This window comes from Cavia porcellus, unplaced genomic scaffold (assembly GCF_034190915.1).
Source record: "Cavia porcellus strain 051 isolate PalLab524CR breed Dunkin Hartley unplaced genomic scaffold, mCavPor4.1 scaffold_27, whole genome shotgun sequence".
Taxonomy (NCBI): domain Eukaryota; kingdom Metazoa; phylum Chordata; class Mammalia; order Rodentia; family Caviidae; genus Cavia; species Cavia porcellus.
Genome location: NW_026947510.1, coordinates 15162313 through 15179099, shown reverse-complemented (window position 1 = coordinate 15179099; position 16787 = coordinate 15162313). Strand labels below are relative to the sequence as shown.

Genomic DNA, 16787 nt, shown 5'->3' with positions numbered 1-16787 from the left:
TGCTCTACAACAGGAGAACTCGCCCTCTTTTTCCTGAATATCAGGCATTTAAATGTAAGTCTCACAAAAGAACATGAGCACCTCACCCAGAAAACAGGCTGCACTAAATAACATCCACCACTACATCCACTATTATCTTGGACCAGCTTGTTTTCAAAACAGGAACCCTCTAGTTAAGTTGTCCCTGCAACTAAGTTGCAGGATTTAGAACAAATCCTAGGACCAGATCTTCTCCACATTTCAGGTTGGACATCAAACCACCATCAGAGCTTGCACTCATGACCCACAGAGGTGGGGTCTTCTCCATCTGGCTTTTCCTTGTGGCACTAGGGTTGGAGCCAGGGGCTATCTGACCATTGAGCCCCAGCCCTTTTCTTATTTTGAACCATGGTCTCACTAAGTTGCCCAGGCTGTGCTTGAATTTGTTTTCCTCCTGCCTCAGCCTCCCAAGAAGATTCAATGAAGGCCTATACCACCATACCTGGCCATTATGGGCTACTCATCACAGCAAGCACATACCCATTAAACAGATTTCCTGAGTGCTTACTCTGCACCAGGTACTTCTTTAGGATGTTATTATAGCTAAGGGGAAAGAGAAACAAGAAGTCTGGTGGGGATGGCCCAGTTCAGTCAGGTTTTTCCACATCAGGAGCACCCACTGGGTGCAGGACAGGAGTGGCGCTGATGGGCCAAGTGGCCCGAGGCAGGAAGCAGTTTGGGAGAGGTGGGGAGGTGGGGAGCCCATGGGAGAGGCAGAGTCATACAGGTCGGCCCGGAGCCTCGTGGTTCGGAGGGCCTACAGCCTTTCCTCCTGGAGGCAGGAGCTACCCATTCTCAACTGGGATTTCCTGCTGGATCCTGACTGTGACAAGAAGGACAGTGCCACCATCAGCCATGGCACTCTGAAAGACCTTTCAACAGGAAAATAGCTGGAGCCAGAAGTATGGCTTCCAGAGACCTGGGCATGGCCACCCCACCCCAGGCGCTTCCCCGGGAGAGGCAGAGAGGGAGACCCAAAAAAGGAAGGGCAGGGAGGCTGGAGGGAAGCAAGACAAGGCTGGGCTCGGGGCCTCCCCCAGACTCAGCAGGGTGGAACATCACCTGACAGGCAGAAAGCGGCAAAACAAAGAAGGGGCTGAGCAGGACTCTTCTGTAAGACGGAGATCCGTGTTTGACAACCTGGGCCGACAAGGGGTGAACTAGCATTTAAATCTCTTTAGTCTTCTACAGTAAGATGTTTGGGAAGTTCTGCATCCGGGTTCTAGAAATGCCAAGACTACATTGCTGTTGGTCTGGCTTAACCCTTAAAGGAAGAGACCCAAACATCGAGAAAGGCAGGGATAGCAAATACAATCCAGTTTAGTGCAGAGAACTTTCATGTCATCTACCATTGAATCACTGTAAGGACAGTGACAGTAACAAAGATCCCAAGTCAAAATAAGTTTTCAATGTTTTTACTAAAACAAAAAAATGTAGTTTTAGAAAAATCATAAACAAGTTGAGAGGTGCCTAGCATGATTTAAACAACAGCTCTCCAGACAGCACAACTTTGAGGGGTTTGGGAGGGCTATGGTCAGCCGTATGAGGCAACTCTCCACCCCCAGTGCTTCCTGGGCCCACCTACAGCCGCTCTCGGCTCTGCAGGCTCCTTGCACCAGGGGCTCGCTCTGCTAATCTGAGCAGGAGCAAGAGTACGCAGTGCTGGGGTTGCCCCGAAGCACCTTTTGTACTAGGTGGGCACACCAACTGCGTCTGCAGAGAAACCTTTAGGGTGGCCCAGGGGCCTCCGCTTGCTGTCACAGCCCCCACAGTTGCTCTCCACACCCCAAGACCCACGGTACTGGCTTCTGCCGAGTGACCAGGGACAGCGTCTCCCTGGCTTTTCATTCAGCTGGGAGCCTGGCTTTACAGTAAAATGTCTCAAGTCACCAGATGCCACCCTCACTTTCTTAACCTCTTACTGAGGTTTTTATACCAACTACATTGAAACCCCAAGCCGCCAACTTCTGGCCAGTCTTCCATGGCCGAAGTGGCCACCGTGCCCCTCCTGGGCCCGCTCCAGGCTGCCCACAGCAGCGCCTCCAGGGCCTCGTCTAGCTGCTGCCCCCTGAGCTTCTGTGAACACAACCCTCAGGAAAAGCTGCTGTCCCAGGCAGAATGACTTGGAAGCCACCCACCTAGGGAACCAGACACACTAGCTATACGTGCTCTCTCAGGGATGGTATCAAGAAAAGGTCTGCGCATGCTCGGGACAGGCACCAGTGGTTCTCCAGGCCTTTCTGGTATCTCACAGCAGCAGAGCCCTTGGACATGGAGGTCAAACTCTGGCCCTAGTAAAATGACTGTTTTCCTTCAAACTGGTGTCCTCGGGGCTTCCCAGGTCAGAACAATGCTCTCCTGTGTCTGACAAACCTGTCTGGATCCTACAGTCAACAGGGCTCCAAATTCCAATCTTGGCGCTGGTGTGTGACACTGCGCCCTGCCTGGCCCGGCCCTCTCAGTACAGCCCCAACATACCTCCTGCTTCACACACAGCAGCTAAATTAATCCTTTCCAACTGTGAATCATTACTGTGTCACTATTTGAAGCTCTCTAAATAATTCTTAAAATAATCCTGAGAAAGAAAACTGTAGATAGATAAAACAACATTGACAAAATTAGGGCAGTGATTAAGGCTAGGTGACACAGGAAGGGGTACGGAAGGCTTTGGTACATTCTCCTCTCCTCTTCTGGGACACCTTAGGTGCCCACGGGAGGCTCGGTGCTGGAAGGGTGGCTGGTGCTCTTTCCGGCAGACCTGCATCTCCTGCGCAGCAGCCCTCGGCCGTGCTCCCTTACCTCTCCACTGCTGCGGCCCACCTCTCTCTCTGCAGTCATCTGCCTTCCTTCTAGTCTTCCACAACACAACACATGCCCAGGTCTTTTACAACTGCTGCTCCCTCTACCTCGAGCGCGCCTTCTCTTCTCTCTCCCCTAAGTCAGAAAGGCACACTCCTTCAAGGTCCATTCGGGTCTGAGCCTCACTGGGGCTGGGGCGGGGGCGGGGGCGGGGGCGGGGGCGGGGGCGGGGCGGGGCGGGGCGGGGCAGGTGGCAGAGTGCTTCCCTAGCAGGGTGCCGCCCTGGGTTCCATCCCCAGCACCACCTCAGTGAATGGCCTGAGTCTCCTCCATCCCTGCACCCAGCTTCCCCGTGACCCTAGCAGCCCGCTGCCACCAAGTGCAGGTTCACTGTCCACGAGGAACGCTCCCTCAAGGTGTCCTCACTCCATCACTAGGCCCTGACAGTGCCACCATGTGATAGTGTTTTACTAAATGTGTAAAGTAACAAGAGACGGGACTGTCACTACTGGTATCCCAAATAGCAAGACAAGTTTTCTGGAGTATGTATTCAATTGTGTCACTTCACTACGGGAACTCTAATCCCACAATGAGTATCTATTCTAGTCTACAACACTTGCTCCTAATAAAAAATATTATCAAAAGAAGAACTTACTGGTGTGAGCTGTTGAGAACTTAACAACTGCTGAAACTGTTGCTGATGAACAAGTATTTGTCTGTGCTGGTCAGAAAGTAATCCTAGTCCTGAGGCACTGAAAAATGATTAAAATTCTTACTTTCTACTTTATACTTCTACTGTCTTTTTAAAATGTAAATGAAAGACAACTTTTTGATTCAATATTTAATAAATTAAGACGTGTTTAACCATGATATTTCAGTTTTCCAGACAGGGTCTCATTATGCAGTTCAGGCTAACCATGAACTCACTCTGTAGCCCAGGCTGGCTTTGAACTTTGTGTCGATCCTCCTGCCTCAGCCTCCCAAGTGCTGGGATTACAGGCATGCACCACCAAGCCCGGCCTAATAACCACAATAATTTTAAAACACAATTATGTATAAATTATTTCTTCTTTCTCTTTCTATAATGCATGTATACAACTAAGTAAGAATTCACATGGTCAAGAAGCGTTTTCTTTTTATTATAAACAGAAGAAAAAAAATTTTATGGAATAGAAATTTACATGTGTTTATTTTTGATTATTCAAGGATAATTTAACCCATGCTAAGATACACATAGTCAAAAGAAAGAATCTAAACATACCACTGATTTGACTAATTTTTTTAATGATCCCAATTATTTTTTAAGTAAGCATCAAGAAAAAGAAAGCCAGAAAAAATAGCTTACTAGTACCCAATACAAATTATTTAAAATTATTCCTCAAAAGTATGCTTAATAACAACATGGCTTTAGTCTCCTCATATTGAACAAACAGTCATATGAAATTCTAGTACAATGAAACCAATGAGTTTCACTTCCTGGAAACTCAAGATAAATATTTACCCTCTACCTTATATCAAAATCTTTGATTCAAAATTAACAAAATTACACTATTAAATTTTAAGAAGCATCACCATGATATCATCTTTCTTCAGAATGTAGAATACATAAATAAAATATACACGGGGATAAGAAAAAACAACATTTACATCACAGATCAAGACTAAAATTTTCAACAGAATATATGTAATACTTTGTTATTAAAATTTATTTTAATTGATTCAATAAGAATTACCTACGTTTCAAAAATAAATATACTCTGGGTAGCATATGCCTACTTTAAATTTGGGGTAGACTTTATTTTCTTAGATGCATCTACAAAGAACAGTGAAAATCCCAAACTAAAGCACTGACAATGCTTGTTCTATGTTGCAAGAAAACCCAAGATATATTGACAGAAGCTTCTCACCTGTTAGTCAGCGTGGCTGGCATTGGATGTGTTGCGTTAGGTGGTACAGTTGTGTGAGTGAGGGGGGCAGGGTTCTGGGACAGGGTGACAGGGGTCTGCATCACCCCGTTTAAAGCTCCTACAATGCCGTTAATTGCCAGCTGGTTACCTGGCAAAGCTCCAATTAACCCCCCCACTGCGGTGGCGGCAGGGATAGAGGCGGCCACGGGCTGCATGCCACCAGCCAGCGCCCCCACCGTCATGCCGTTGATCTGCTGGACCCCAGGGACGGCAGGGACCTGCTGTGCCGGACTCTGGCCGGCAGGCGGTGGCGTGGAGAGGGCAGAGGAGCTGCTGGTACTCTGGCCACTGGAGGTTAAGTCCTGCTGGGAGAAGAGACACTGCTCACACACATCCCAAACCACTCAGTGCGCGAGGCGATGGGTCACAGACAAAGCATACAGGACCACAGCCTTGAGAAACTTACCTGGTTTAATACAGGAAGAGAGCTATCGGGTAAAAAGCTGTTTCCTATATGAGGGCTCTTATTGCTGTTCAAGGAATCAGCAGTTGGAGCTAGAATAATAAAATCAAAAAGTTTATTTACCCTGTTAAAAAACACTTTCATCAAAAAAAAAAAAAACCCCACTTCTGTCTTGCCATTCCTATGGCCAATGTAAGTAGAAAAAACCCATATCATTTTTCAATATCGCAGCTGTACATCAATAATGAGATCATTATACATTTAAATAAATGTAACCACTAAACTTGTACTACAGAAGGGGGAGCAAATTCAAGCCAATCAGTTAACAAGATTCTCTATGCCCTTCAAAATCTGCCCATCACTCTGCTCTACGTCTTCATGGTGGAGGCGCCGCGCTTATTAGGCGGGCGCGGGGAGGGCAGCTCTCCCTGCACCAACCCAGCACTCACCAGTCTGGGCGGAAAACGGGTGCAGCTGCTGCGATGGGCTGAGGGCCACGGCTATCGCTGGGAAAGGCACTGAAAGCTGTGCGTTCAGTAACTGAAGACGCTCCTTTTTGGCAGTTAAGTTTTTAATTTGTTCCTCCAATCTTCGATTTTCTACTTGAAGTTGGTGTAGTGACTTCAGCATTCCTAAAACTAGTGAACATTTTGATGATTTTTAAGAAAGAGAGCCCATACCCAGAACTATTTTATGGACACAGGACTAGTAACTTTAGAAAAAAAGTCGGGATGGGAAGAGCTCTACAAAACATTTCTGAATGATCAGTTTATTCTGCATGGGTGTAAGATGCACCACATCTCTGGCCGTGTGAACAGGAACTCCAGTGAGAGGGCTCCGAGACATAGCATCTGGAAACCGTTGCACATACCAATAAAACTGTCAGATGCAGGTCTCTTCCATTTTCAAAACTAAAATGACAGCATTTTACTTTCCTCAAAACAGCTTTATTAAATATTCAAAGCGCCTGCTGAGACTTTTCAATGAAGTCGCATTTACGGCAGGAAAGAAGCACCACAGAGCACATAGATGTCCGTTGACGTGCGCATGCTGAGAAGCACATATTTTGTTTCTTGCTCAGTTTGAGCGGAGCACGCCAGCGCCGATCTAGCTCAGCGGTAGAGGAGGGCTTTCAGCACGCCGCAAGGCCCTGGGTTCCACACCCAGCACCAAAGACCTCAGCCAAAACAAACGCCAGCACATTCGGAAGCTGCAGGCAAACAGCGGAGACAGACGGCTCCCTCTACGTGCTGCTGCAGGGCACCCAGGAGGGGGCGCTGGGCACCTCTCCTCTCCGGCCGCTGCTGCTGTGGGCTCCGCCCAGTAATCACAGGACACTGTCGATAGGTGGTGGTGAGGATGATTTAAAAGTCCACTCATTAAAAAGTTTAAGGGGACCTCAGGGCCTTCAAGAGAGCCAGCTTTACAGAAACCCAGAGGGCCCTTTAACTTACATTGTCGCTCCTACAAAAGGTCCCAAAAGAAACCCCTCCTGTGTCTAAATGAAATGCACCAAGAATAATAAGCTAACCCTATCCTCTAGCTATCAGGTTGAAAGGATTATCTCGGCATGAATTTCCTGAAAATTTGCATTTTTTGTTGGGCACCATTCATAACAATACAGATTTACAGCACACGGCTCATTAGTACTTTTTTAAAAAGCTTTGTTTTAATAAAGCAGAAGTTCATATCCCAAAGTGATGGAAACCACCTATTTTCCCCAAAATACACATATGCCTGACACCAGGTCATTTAGCTAACTGCCATTTGTTCTTTGTTTTGCTGCCATTTTTCACCATGGTCCTAAAACTTAAAATGTAAGTAAGTTAAATATGTGTATACAAGATAAACCATACATGACTGAATATACTAATTACATTTATGATGTAATTATTCTTTTTAAATTTATTTCTAAATTATACAATTAAGAGGAGTGACATAACTGTCTATAAGCAGTTTTTTAAAAAAAATTCTCCACAAGTGAGGAAGTTTTCTTCCAACAATTAAGTTTAAAGATGGCAAAGAACAAATTACAATGCTATGGAAACAAGTACCTATAGTAGCTGTAACTATAACCAGCTAACAGAAGGTGCTTTCTATGATCCAGGCACATGGTCTTTATGATTTTCACGTCTTTTAATCCTTACAAACAACCACAATATAGATGCCATCTTACTCCCCAATTCTACAAAGGACAGCAGAAGAATTCAAGAGAGGGGCCCCAAAAAGACAGAGTTCAAGTCAAAGCACTACCACTGTAGAACTGGTTCCATTTATCTCTGTGTGACATTTTCTTGTCAAGTTATACAGAATAATTTTATCACTATTGTGGATAAAAAGTGGCACCCGCATCTGCCCCACCTTCATTTGAAGACAGAAAAATGAGCACTTACTGTCACTCGGTGTGCCCTGCTCTAACAGAAACTGCTGTCCTTCACTCCACTGCCTCTCCAACAGCTGTTCTATGCTGGCCGCTACTGGAGGCAGGCTGTCCAAAGTGCTGCTACTTGGCTGATCATAGCGGATCTGTAAGTTGCTCACTGGGGACCTGTGGGAGACATGGGCACCTGAGTTAGAAGGAAGGGAAGTGCTTTCAGGGAGCGCAGCTTCAGGTTTCTCACCTCATCCCAACTAATGGTTCCTTGACAAGCTCTCTAACACCAGGTGGCCTACCAGAAGGATCAGGTTCCTGGGTATATACAACCATAACAGACCCTAAAACTGAGTAATTATCATTCTTCCTCCCTGTATTATAAAAATCAAAGGAATGGCTGACACGCTGAATAATTAAAACCCACTAGAATATATAGGCACACCACCAATAATCTGTGAAACAAGAAAGAATTTGGCTTTATCAGGCAAAAGCCAAAGACAAAGACTGGAAAGATTTTAAAAAGAAGAGTTCCACTTTTCTGCCTTAATAGACATGCTATTAGCATAGACTGCGTTATAGTATCATGGAAGGTATCTGAATTTACAGTCAATAAAATGTCAATCAAATATGAAAAGAATAACTTCATAAAACAGGGTCTTGCTTATATAGTTCAGGCTGGCCTCAAACTCACAGCAATCTTCCTGCCTCAGCTTCCCAAGTGCTGGAATTACAGGTGTGCTAGCTAAACAATTCTGAAGCTGTTTTTTGTTATAAATTAAAAACTATTTTCAATACTAAGGAATGTCATTCAAACCAAAGCAATGTGTAAATCCATTATAAAAACGTTTCTTTTTTTTTGTCTTTTTCTTTTTTTTTTTTTTTTATCGGTACCGGGGATCGAACTCACAACTGCCTGCTTGCAAGGCAGGCGCTTATGCTGCTGAGCTAAATCCCTAGCCCCTATAAAAACGTTTCTAAAATGATAACCCTTCCAAAACAAATTTTACTTAAGATGAACATGTATCTTCAATTGGTAAATGGGGCTATTTCTGCTCTCTAGCTTTCCTATGATGCATCAGGAAGCATGTCAGTTCCCTAGGCTCCATTGTTCCCATGGATGCCAGGGGCAGTACCACTGCCCAGGGAGCAGTGAACACTGAGCACAGGCTTCCCAGCACCTCCAAAATCATGTGTGGCGCACCACACCTAAGCCTGCTAAGGCCTGTTGGTGCTGGTGCTGTGCTCATCACCCTTAGCAACTCTTTGTACAGAACGCTCTTACACATGAGCTGCAGCACAGAAGGCTTCTATCTCCTCCACAAGTCCAATACATGACATCCAGTGGCCATTAGCTTCTAACACCGCATACAGCCAAATAATCCATCACACTGCAGTCGACTTCTGAACAATTTAATCATTTTACATTGTTTAGTCAATGAAACCCAGTATTTTAATTAATACCCACTAATAAAAATACATCATTTAAATTTTTTTTACACCAATTTTTTTTTTGTCTTTTTTCTTTTTATGGTACCGGGGATCGAACTCACGACTGCCTGCTTTCAAGGCAAGCGCTTATGCCACTGAGCTAAATCCCCAGATCCCTTAAATTTTTTTTAAAAACCACCGCTCATGGCTCAGTGTGGTGGCACATGCCTATACTCTGAGAGGTTGAGGAAGAAGGATCCCAAACTCAAACCAGTTCTGGTGATTTAATAAGATCCTATCCAAAAATAAAATTTTAAAAAGAGCTGGTGATGTAGCTCAGTACAAAGGCCCAGTACTGGGAAAACAAACCAATCCACTAAGTAAAATAGCACTTAGGAATTTTAAATAATTTCTGGGCAATGTGTGTGATATTTTAGCTTTAAAGTGGGAATAAAGAAATGCTTTCTCCACTAAACATATGAGCAAAATTCCACTAACTACTTTTGGGGGGAAGGGAAGAAATTTAACAGGGGCTAGAGTAATAGCACACACCTCTAATGCTAGCAGTCTGGGGCAAGAAGATCACCATAAATTCAGTGCGAGCCTGTACTATATACTCAGCTCAAACCCAGTCTAGACTACATAGCGAGAGCCTGTTTCATCCCTCCTACCCCACCCTACCCCCCAAAAATCTGGGAGTGGTGGCACATTTCTATAATACCAGAATTCTGAGAGGCTGGGGCAAGAGGAGCTCAAATTTGAGCCCAGTTTTGGTGCTCACCAAAACCTCCACCTTAAAAAGAAAGAAACAGGGAGGGTAAGGGATGGGAAGAGAGAATTTAGAACATAGCTTGGGCCCTGGGTTCAGTGCCCAGTACCACCGAAAAGCAAAAGAAAAAAATACATTAGCATAGAGGCATACAGAGTCACAGACCACTTGAGATTCCCAGTTTCCAGGGAAGGAACATTTAATCTTCTGCAGAGGTCAATCAGGAAAAACAATACTACTTGTCATTCACCAGGGAATTACACAGAAAAAAGGTAGTAACAGAAAACAGAAAAATTAGAAGTTACTGACTAATGGCTATAATAGTGAAAATGTTCCTTAAAGACCTCCTCAACTATATCCGCAACACATGAAAATCTGAAATTTTAACAGAATGCCTTCCACACATGAGGACCCTAGACAGAGTTCCCCTCCTGTTCTCTATTCTCATTCAGTCCGGTGTTGAAGCAGAATTTATGGAATTAGAGATCACAGAGAAAACCATCTAGAAGAAAGTGCAAAGTTAAAAAGTGTAACAAAATAAAATAGATACCATTTTCCCCATTTGGAACAGAGGAATGACACAATTCTTCACTTGATTTCCACATTTATTCACCAAATAGGCACCTAAATGTTATGTAGCACTTACAGTGATTTCACAAAGCTCCTCGAATAGCTGTGCAACTCTGCTTCAAACAATGAAGATGGACCTTACAGTCTGGCTATCAGAGCCCCACAACCAAGTCAGAATTAGAGGATGAGGAAAGAATATTTTCCACAAGCCCAGGACTGAGCTAAACGGAGTTTGCAACTTTAAGACATTTTTAAGACTATTTTATAAGCAAGAATAATCACTCAAGGTAATGAACTAATAGTAGTAGCAGTGAAATAAGTATACAAATTATAAAAGGTTCAAACATAAGAAATATATTCCTTCGGCTTAGGAATTCATAGTGTTGAAATTAATATGCAAGTTCATTAATCTGACTGGCCTGCCTCTTCACAAACACTTCAAGAACCTCACAGACACGCCTGACAGAGGGGAGCCCATCTCCAGCGCACCAAGGTAGTAGGGCACTCACCTCGGGGAGAGGCTTCCTCTGGGCGAGCTTCCTCTGCCGACCAGGCTGTGGCTGTTGTCTCCCAGGTCCTGATCTGCAGTGTAAACATTTCAGAGCTGATAAAATGACTTTCCCAGGATAAGAGGCTTTAAACTCTCACCCTCATTCCCTGAAACACACATTAAACCTTTTCCACTACCTTTCCAGTCACAAGGAAACTGGAAGCTAGCATGCTGCTAGCTGAGAACTACTGAAGTGCAGCGTATAAAGCATTATTCCTACACATTTCTGTGGGGATGGAAGGTAATGGATTGTGTTCTGTTCTTTCATTCCTTTCAATTTTACAGCACAGAAGCGTGGTTTGAATTTGCAGTACCCACCCCTCAGCCCCTTTTAATTTCTACAGCTAAAGTAATGAATCACAGCTGTAGATAGCTAATCTGTATGCTTATCACAGCAAATCCTTATGCTTTGTATTTTTAACACTTTGCATTCCAAAAAGTCATAGAACACATTTATATAGAGCCTCATGTGAGACTAAAATTATGTGACATGAATCCACACAGCAAGCATAAATTTTCAAATTGATAAAAACAAAGTTAAAGAAAAGTTTAAAAGAAAAAAATGTAATACTTCTAAACTCTCCAAGAGTATCTCTGCTTGAAAAGTAACTTGCATTCCCATGCAGCTAGCTCTCAATAAAACCGCCCTCTCTCTCACGCCTCTTTCAAGGTTATCTTTTCCTTTTTCTGAGTCAGGTGACCTCTGACCCTGAAGGGTGAGGACAGGACTGATCCATTCTTGATGAAATGCTAACCTCATGCCCTGCCCCCCAAACAGGCCTGACTACTTGGACATGTCAACAAATTCTTAAGGGGGGAGTGACACAGAGCAAATCCAGGGGCTCATTAAAATAGTACAAGAGACAAATGCTACGAAATGTCAACTGGTCAAAATTCACAGGATTACTAAACACTGTAGAACTTCTCTAACAGGATTTTTTTAAACCAAGTTTGTGTAATGCAATTTCATGAATTATGCAAATAAAGGTCCAGCTAGTCACAGAAAAGCCCAGTGTTACACATTACTCTCACTGCACAGAAGTGAGGACCGAACACATCAATCATAGAATTCACAGGAGACATTTGCGTTCCTGTCTGCTGATGGCTCTGCTTAAACTTTTACATTTCAGACAGTAAAAAGGGGGGGGAAAGCACATGGCTATTTTGTAGCACAACATACTATTTACTTTCTTCCAACTGGGATTCTTTTGTTTTTAAAAAGAGGGTGGGAGTAGCGACCCCTCTATTAGCCATATCTCTACCAATAAACCTTTTCTGTGAAAATGAACCAATAGAGAAAATATTGCACTGGGGAGAAAATTTTAAACTCTTGAAACCTTACCTGTTTGACTGTTTTCAGACTGAGCTATGAGAGCTGCCACTGCTGAATTTGGATTTGATCTGCTTCCATACATGTGAGACGGTGCCTGGCTAAGCGAAGAGCCAGACAGGGTATTTGCCTAAACAGAAAGCAGTACAAGCACAAATGAATGCATCTGAAAATATCTTGTTTTTCCACCTAACAGACCTACTAACTATTCCCTCTAGCCTCAGAACATAAACAGAAATTCGTGACTTTCTCAAAGTATCATTTTTCCTTGCTTTACCATTCCAACATGTCAATTTTTAAAGTTACATAACCACTGTATGCTTTTAAAAGACTGGCAAGTTCAAAGTATCCAACCAACATTAACAACTGGTAGTATAGAAACCACGTGGACACATGACTAATTATTCAAACTTACTAAACCATTTATAAAGTAAGAGCAGGTAGACAACAGATGTCTAACAAATCTACCAGTCCTTTTCATCACAAGCTGGCTAAGGAGGTCAAAAGGTTCAATCCTAACTTCCAGTATTTCAGCTATGCAGAGCCGTATTTCCATTGCTTAACTCTGCCATTAGTAAAACCTGCACACTGCTTTGTTATTTCCTATTTTGATAGACTTGGAAGCCTGCTGCTTTTTCTGTTTTGTTTTGTTTTTATTTTAAAAGAAAGCAAACAGGCATCACAAGTATGCTTTCTATACAATGCAGGGCTCAACAAATCAGAGCTTTGCCCTGACCCCATATAAGGCACTGTCTTTTTGGCAGGAGGCCAGCTCTACTAACTGAAGAAATCCAAAGTTTGTAATTCATTCATGTTGCTAACCACAATTCTGAAGGCCTCCACTGGGAGCTGTGCCAAACAAGCGAAAATGAAGCCCTAAACAGATGAAGCTGATGCTGAGGAGGCTGGCCAAAATATTGCACAATCCAGTGTAATAAAAATGCCTCTTTGATGTGCATATTCTCTCCTGCTTTTCAAGAATATCATAACCTTCAAATATGCCATTTTTGAAGCAAATCTTTTATACATAAAATACTGTTACTCGCAGAATATTACTGATCTGAAATGATTTTCAAATTTAATAGAACCACATATTTTAAATCAAATCTTTTTTTTAAGAAGTTTGAAAGAATTCAAAATTAAGTTTTTATAAAGTAAAATCACTACATGGTCAGTTCAGAGCAAAACTCTTGACCATAACTTCAAAAACCTGAACCACTTGTAACACAAAGCTGAAAAACAGCAGAACAAAAGATTGGAACATTTGGACATGTTTAACAGTACACAAGAGACAATGACAATACAGTAGTCACAACAAGCAAAATGTTACAGAAAATAAATTGTCTTTCTGAATAAATTTATAACCTGACATTTTTATCTTGGCCTTTGTACAACTTATTAAGCATGGAAAATACACTTTCAGAATTCACAGAAACTGTCTTTTTTTTTTTTTTTTTTTTTGGTCTTTTTCGTTTTTATCGGTATCAGGGATTGAACTCACGACTGCCTGTTTGCAAGGCAGGCGCTTATGCCACTGAGCTAAATTGCCAGCCCCCACAGAAATTGTCTTAATGACATAGAGCCCTGTCCTTGCTTTCCACTGTTTCAAAGTATGTATTTAACAGACTACACTTTAGTCTGTAAATTCAACCGGTTGATTTTCGGAGGTTGCTCCCCTCATTAGTGATATGCATAAAGTCAATAAGTATGTGCTATTAAATCCTGTTAAACAATCATTCAGCTCTCAGTAAAGGTAAGTCACAACTTCAATTTAAAGATATTGGCCACTTACTATGTAGTTAATAGTTTAGGATACATAAAATCCACTATTTTCAAACTCATATGTTACAAGATTTTGTTACCTTTCCAAAAGTTAACTACCCAAGCATCTCAATTACTCATAAAATATATGAGAACAAGGAAAATACAACCAAACCAAGAGAACCAATTTAGTCTTAGACACAATTCCAAAAAGATCAACTAGGTATATTATAGATTAGAAGTAGAAAATAAATAATAAGGAGGAAGAAGTAGTATCTTCAAACAGTTTTTCAGAAGCAGTAAGTAACAGCTGACAAGAAGAAAGGAGAGAGGACATGTGAGGGAGACTGACAGCAGATTCCAGCATACTGGTGAAGTGGTCCTCAAAGAACAGAGGCTCCCAGATGCGTGAGCACCTGCACCACAAAGCATCTTATTCTTAGCCTTCTAACGTTCCATTTTTATGCAGCCATCTATGTTATACCCTGGCTAAAGCACAACTAATAATTTACCAGCTGGAATTCCTTTTTCGCTCCAATTATCAGTCTCACAAGTTGCCTCAATTGCTTGATAAGAGTATCAAAACTATAGCACCCTTTTTTAGGAAGGGTTTTTTTTCTGCCAAGGACTTCATATTTATCCTTAGCAGCTTCAAATTTCGAAGTATAGCACTTTCTTGACGTAGTCTCCAAATTTTCTTATTTTTCCTGCACCTTTCAGACCCACTATAGCAAAGATCAAAATAGAAACCAGAGCAGCATAACACTAATCTGCATAATGACATCATCAGAACGAGAATAGGAAAGTCTGTTTTTATAAAAAGTGGCTGGTGAAAGCTAGTAACAATAAGGTAAAAGAAGAATACTATCCAAAATGACCAACTTCACAAACCATCTGGATGACTCAGATATAACCAAGAGTTCTATTTTTCCTTTTTAAAACAAAAATCTAATCAACATTACCAGAAGGAAGGAAGGAAGGGAGGGAGGGAGGAAGGAAGGGAGGGAGGGAGGAAGGAAGGAAGGAAGGAAGGAAGGAAGGAAGGAAGGAAGGAAGGAAGGCAGGCAGGCAGGCAGGCAGGCACAAGAAAAATAAGAACAAGTTATTTCAGACATTGTTTTGGTATATTAAAATGTCTAAGCCACTCTGCATTGATTTCTGTTTTTAAAAACTCAAGTTATGACATCATTTTAAAGTGGGCAATCTGAATTAACAAAGATTCCATAAATGTCTGCCACAGCAGGTAATATACACTAATAGTGTTTGGAATGTGTGGCAGGAGGAACCCCTGAAGACCCTTTCTTTGGTACTTCCAGGCAAAACATGAAGAGGCGGGGGGGGGGGGGGGGGGGACACGACAGAAAAGCAAAGGAAAAGGCAAGGCATGGAAAGAGAAAAAAACTTACAAAACTCATGTGAGTGAAAAGATTCACAACTTAATAGCAGAGATGATGAAAGTGAAAGAGTTGGGGAGAAAAAGACAATTGAAAACAGTATACAAACAGCAACCGGCATTTTGTACACCAAAAAATCTCTAAGAAATGCACTGAAAGCGAATTGTTAAAGTATCATACATCTCCTTCAGAGGATTGGATATGAAGAGCAGCCATTCTCTTTTGGAAGGGTACCTATGTTGACATTTCAGCTTTATCCTACCAGCAAAGAATGATGGCTGCCATGGAGCAGTACTCTCCTACCATTTACTTATTACAAGCACAAGAGTCTGTGAGTAAGAGAGCTGGATATTCACAACATGTAATGTGAATGCTGCAGAGCAGGGATGGCGAGCCTTTTGAGGTCCACTATACAAACAGTCTGCTGTGACACAGGTACCAAAGGTTTGCCACCACTGCTCAGTGCTCTTACAACTTTTCTACATACCTAGAATTATTTCAAACTAAAGTAATATTGCCATGATAAACCTCTGCTTTAACTTACAATATAGTATTTTAAACAGGCTTCCTTCTAAGATTAGAAAGAACCTCTTCCACACTCAAGATGTTACATTTATTCTAATACTAGTAAAAATCTCATTAAGAGAAGTGTAATTATTTGCACAAGATAGTCTCCAAAGATCAGCAGGTTAAGAACGGATTGATTATTGAAGTCCAAATCATATTTAAACAAAATATGTCTAGGTATCTTGAGTTAAAGAACACTGTTAACAAACTCAGAATATCTACGAACAAAAAAGTAAGTCTCTATCAAGGCAGTATTCAAACTCATGTCTCATAGAGACAGTAGTATTTCCTAGAATGACATTATCAAAAAGAATCAACAAAATAAATTAATTTCAGCTTGAATTTTCATCTGTTAACAATTCACCTCTTATATTTCAAGTGTGCTTATGACCAGATGTCTGTAAGTAGTAATTCTAGTGCATTTCAAAACTGTTAGTTGTACAATGGGAAAAAAAGTCAGGCTACATGCTCAATTATTCAAATGTATGATTTAAAGTGTGTGGGGGAGTGATTTTTGGCAGATTTTTGCCCCACCCTTATGTTGATAAAGCCAAAATTAAAAGAATAAACAAGAAAAATTAGGAAAGAATAATGCTTATGACAATGTCACCTCTACAAAATACTACAGTAATACATCAATGCAGGTGGGTTTGAAACTTCATACTTCAATCATACAGGAACAAGTTATAACATGCATTTTTAAAATGTACAATTACCCTGTCAATAAACATTAAGGTCAAATGATTCAAACACGCTATAAAATGTAGTAGAGGTTTTTCTTCAAGCTCTCTGGCACTAACACATTTTAAAATGCACTCTTCCAAAGGCTTGTCAGA

General features: G+C 41.9%; 1 protein-coding gene across 16 annotated transcripts in view; it reads right to left on the bottom strand.

Annotated features, from left to right (window-relative positions):
* Positions 1–16787, bottom strand: part of Mllt10 (MLLT10 histone lysine methyltransferase DOT1L cofactor) — a 201467-nt gene that overhangs the window by 2873 nt on the left and 181807 nt on the right. For 12 of the 16 annotated variants that reach the window (XM_063237912.1, XM_063237915.1, XM_063237916.1 and 9 more), the window contains 8 exons: positions 12242–12359; positions 10859–10931; positions 7602–7756; positions 5658–5846; positions 5212–5300; positions 4746–5110; positions 3494–3590; positions 2839–2973 (listed from right to left, as the gene is read on the bottom strand). In XM_063237912.1, coding sequence (XP_063093982.1) covers positions 2839–2973; positions 3494–3590; positions 4746–5110; positions 5212–5300; positions 5658–5846; positions 7602–7756; positions 10859–10931; positions 12242–12359 — 1221 coding nt within the window. The remainder of the gene's footprint in view (positions 1–2838; positions 2974–3493; positions 3591–4745; positions 5111–5211; positions 5301–5657; positions 5847–7601; positions 7757–10858; positions 10932–12241; positions 12360–16787) is intronic. The other 4 variants (XM_063237921.1, XM_063237923.1, XM_063237913.1 and 1 more) reach the window with 3 other exon arrangements.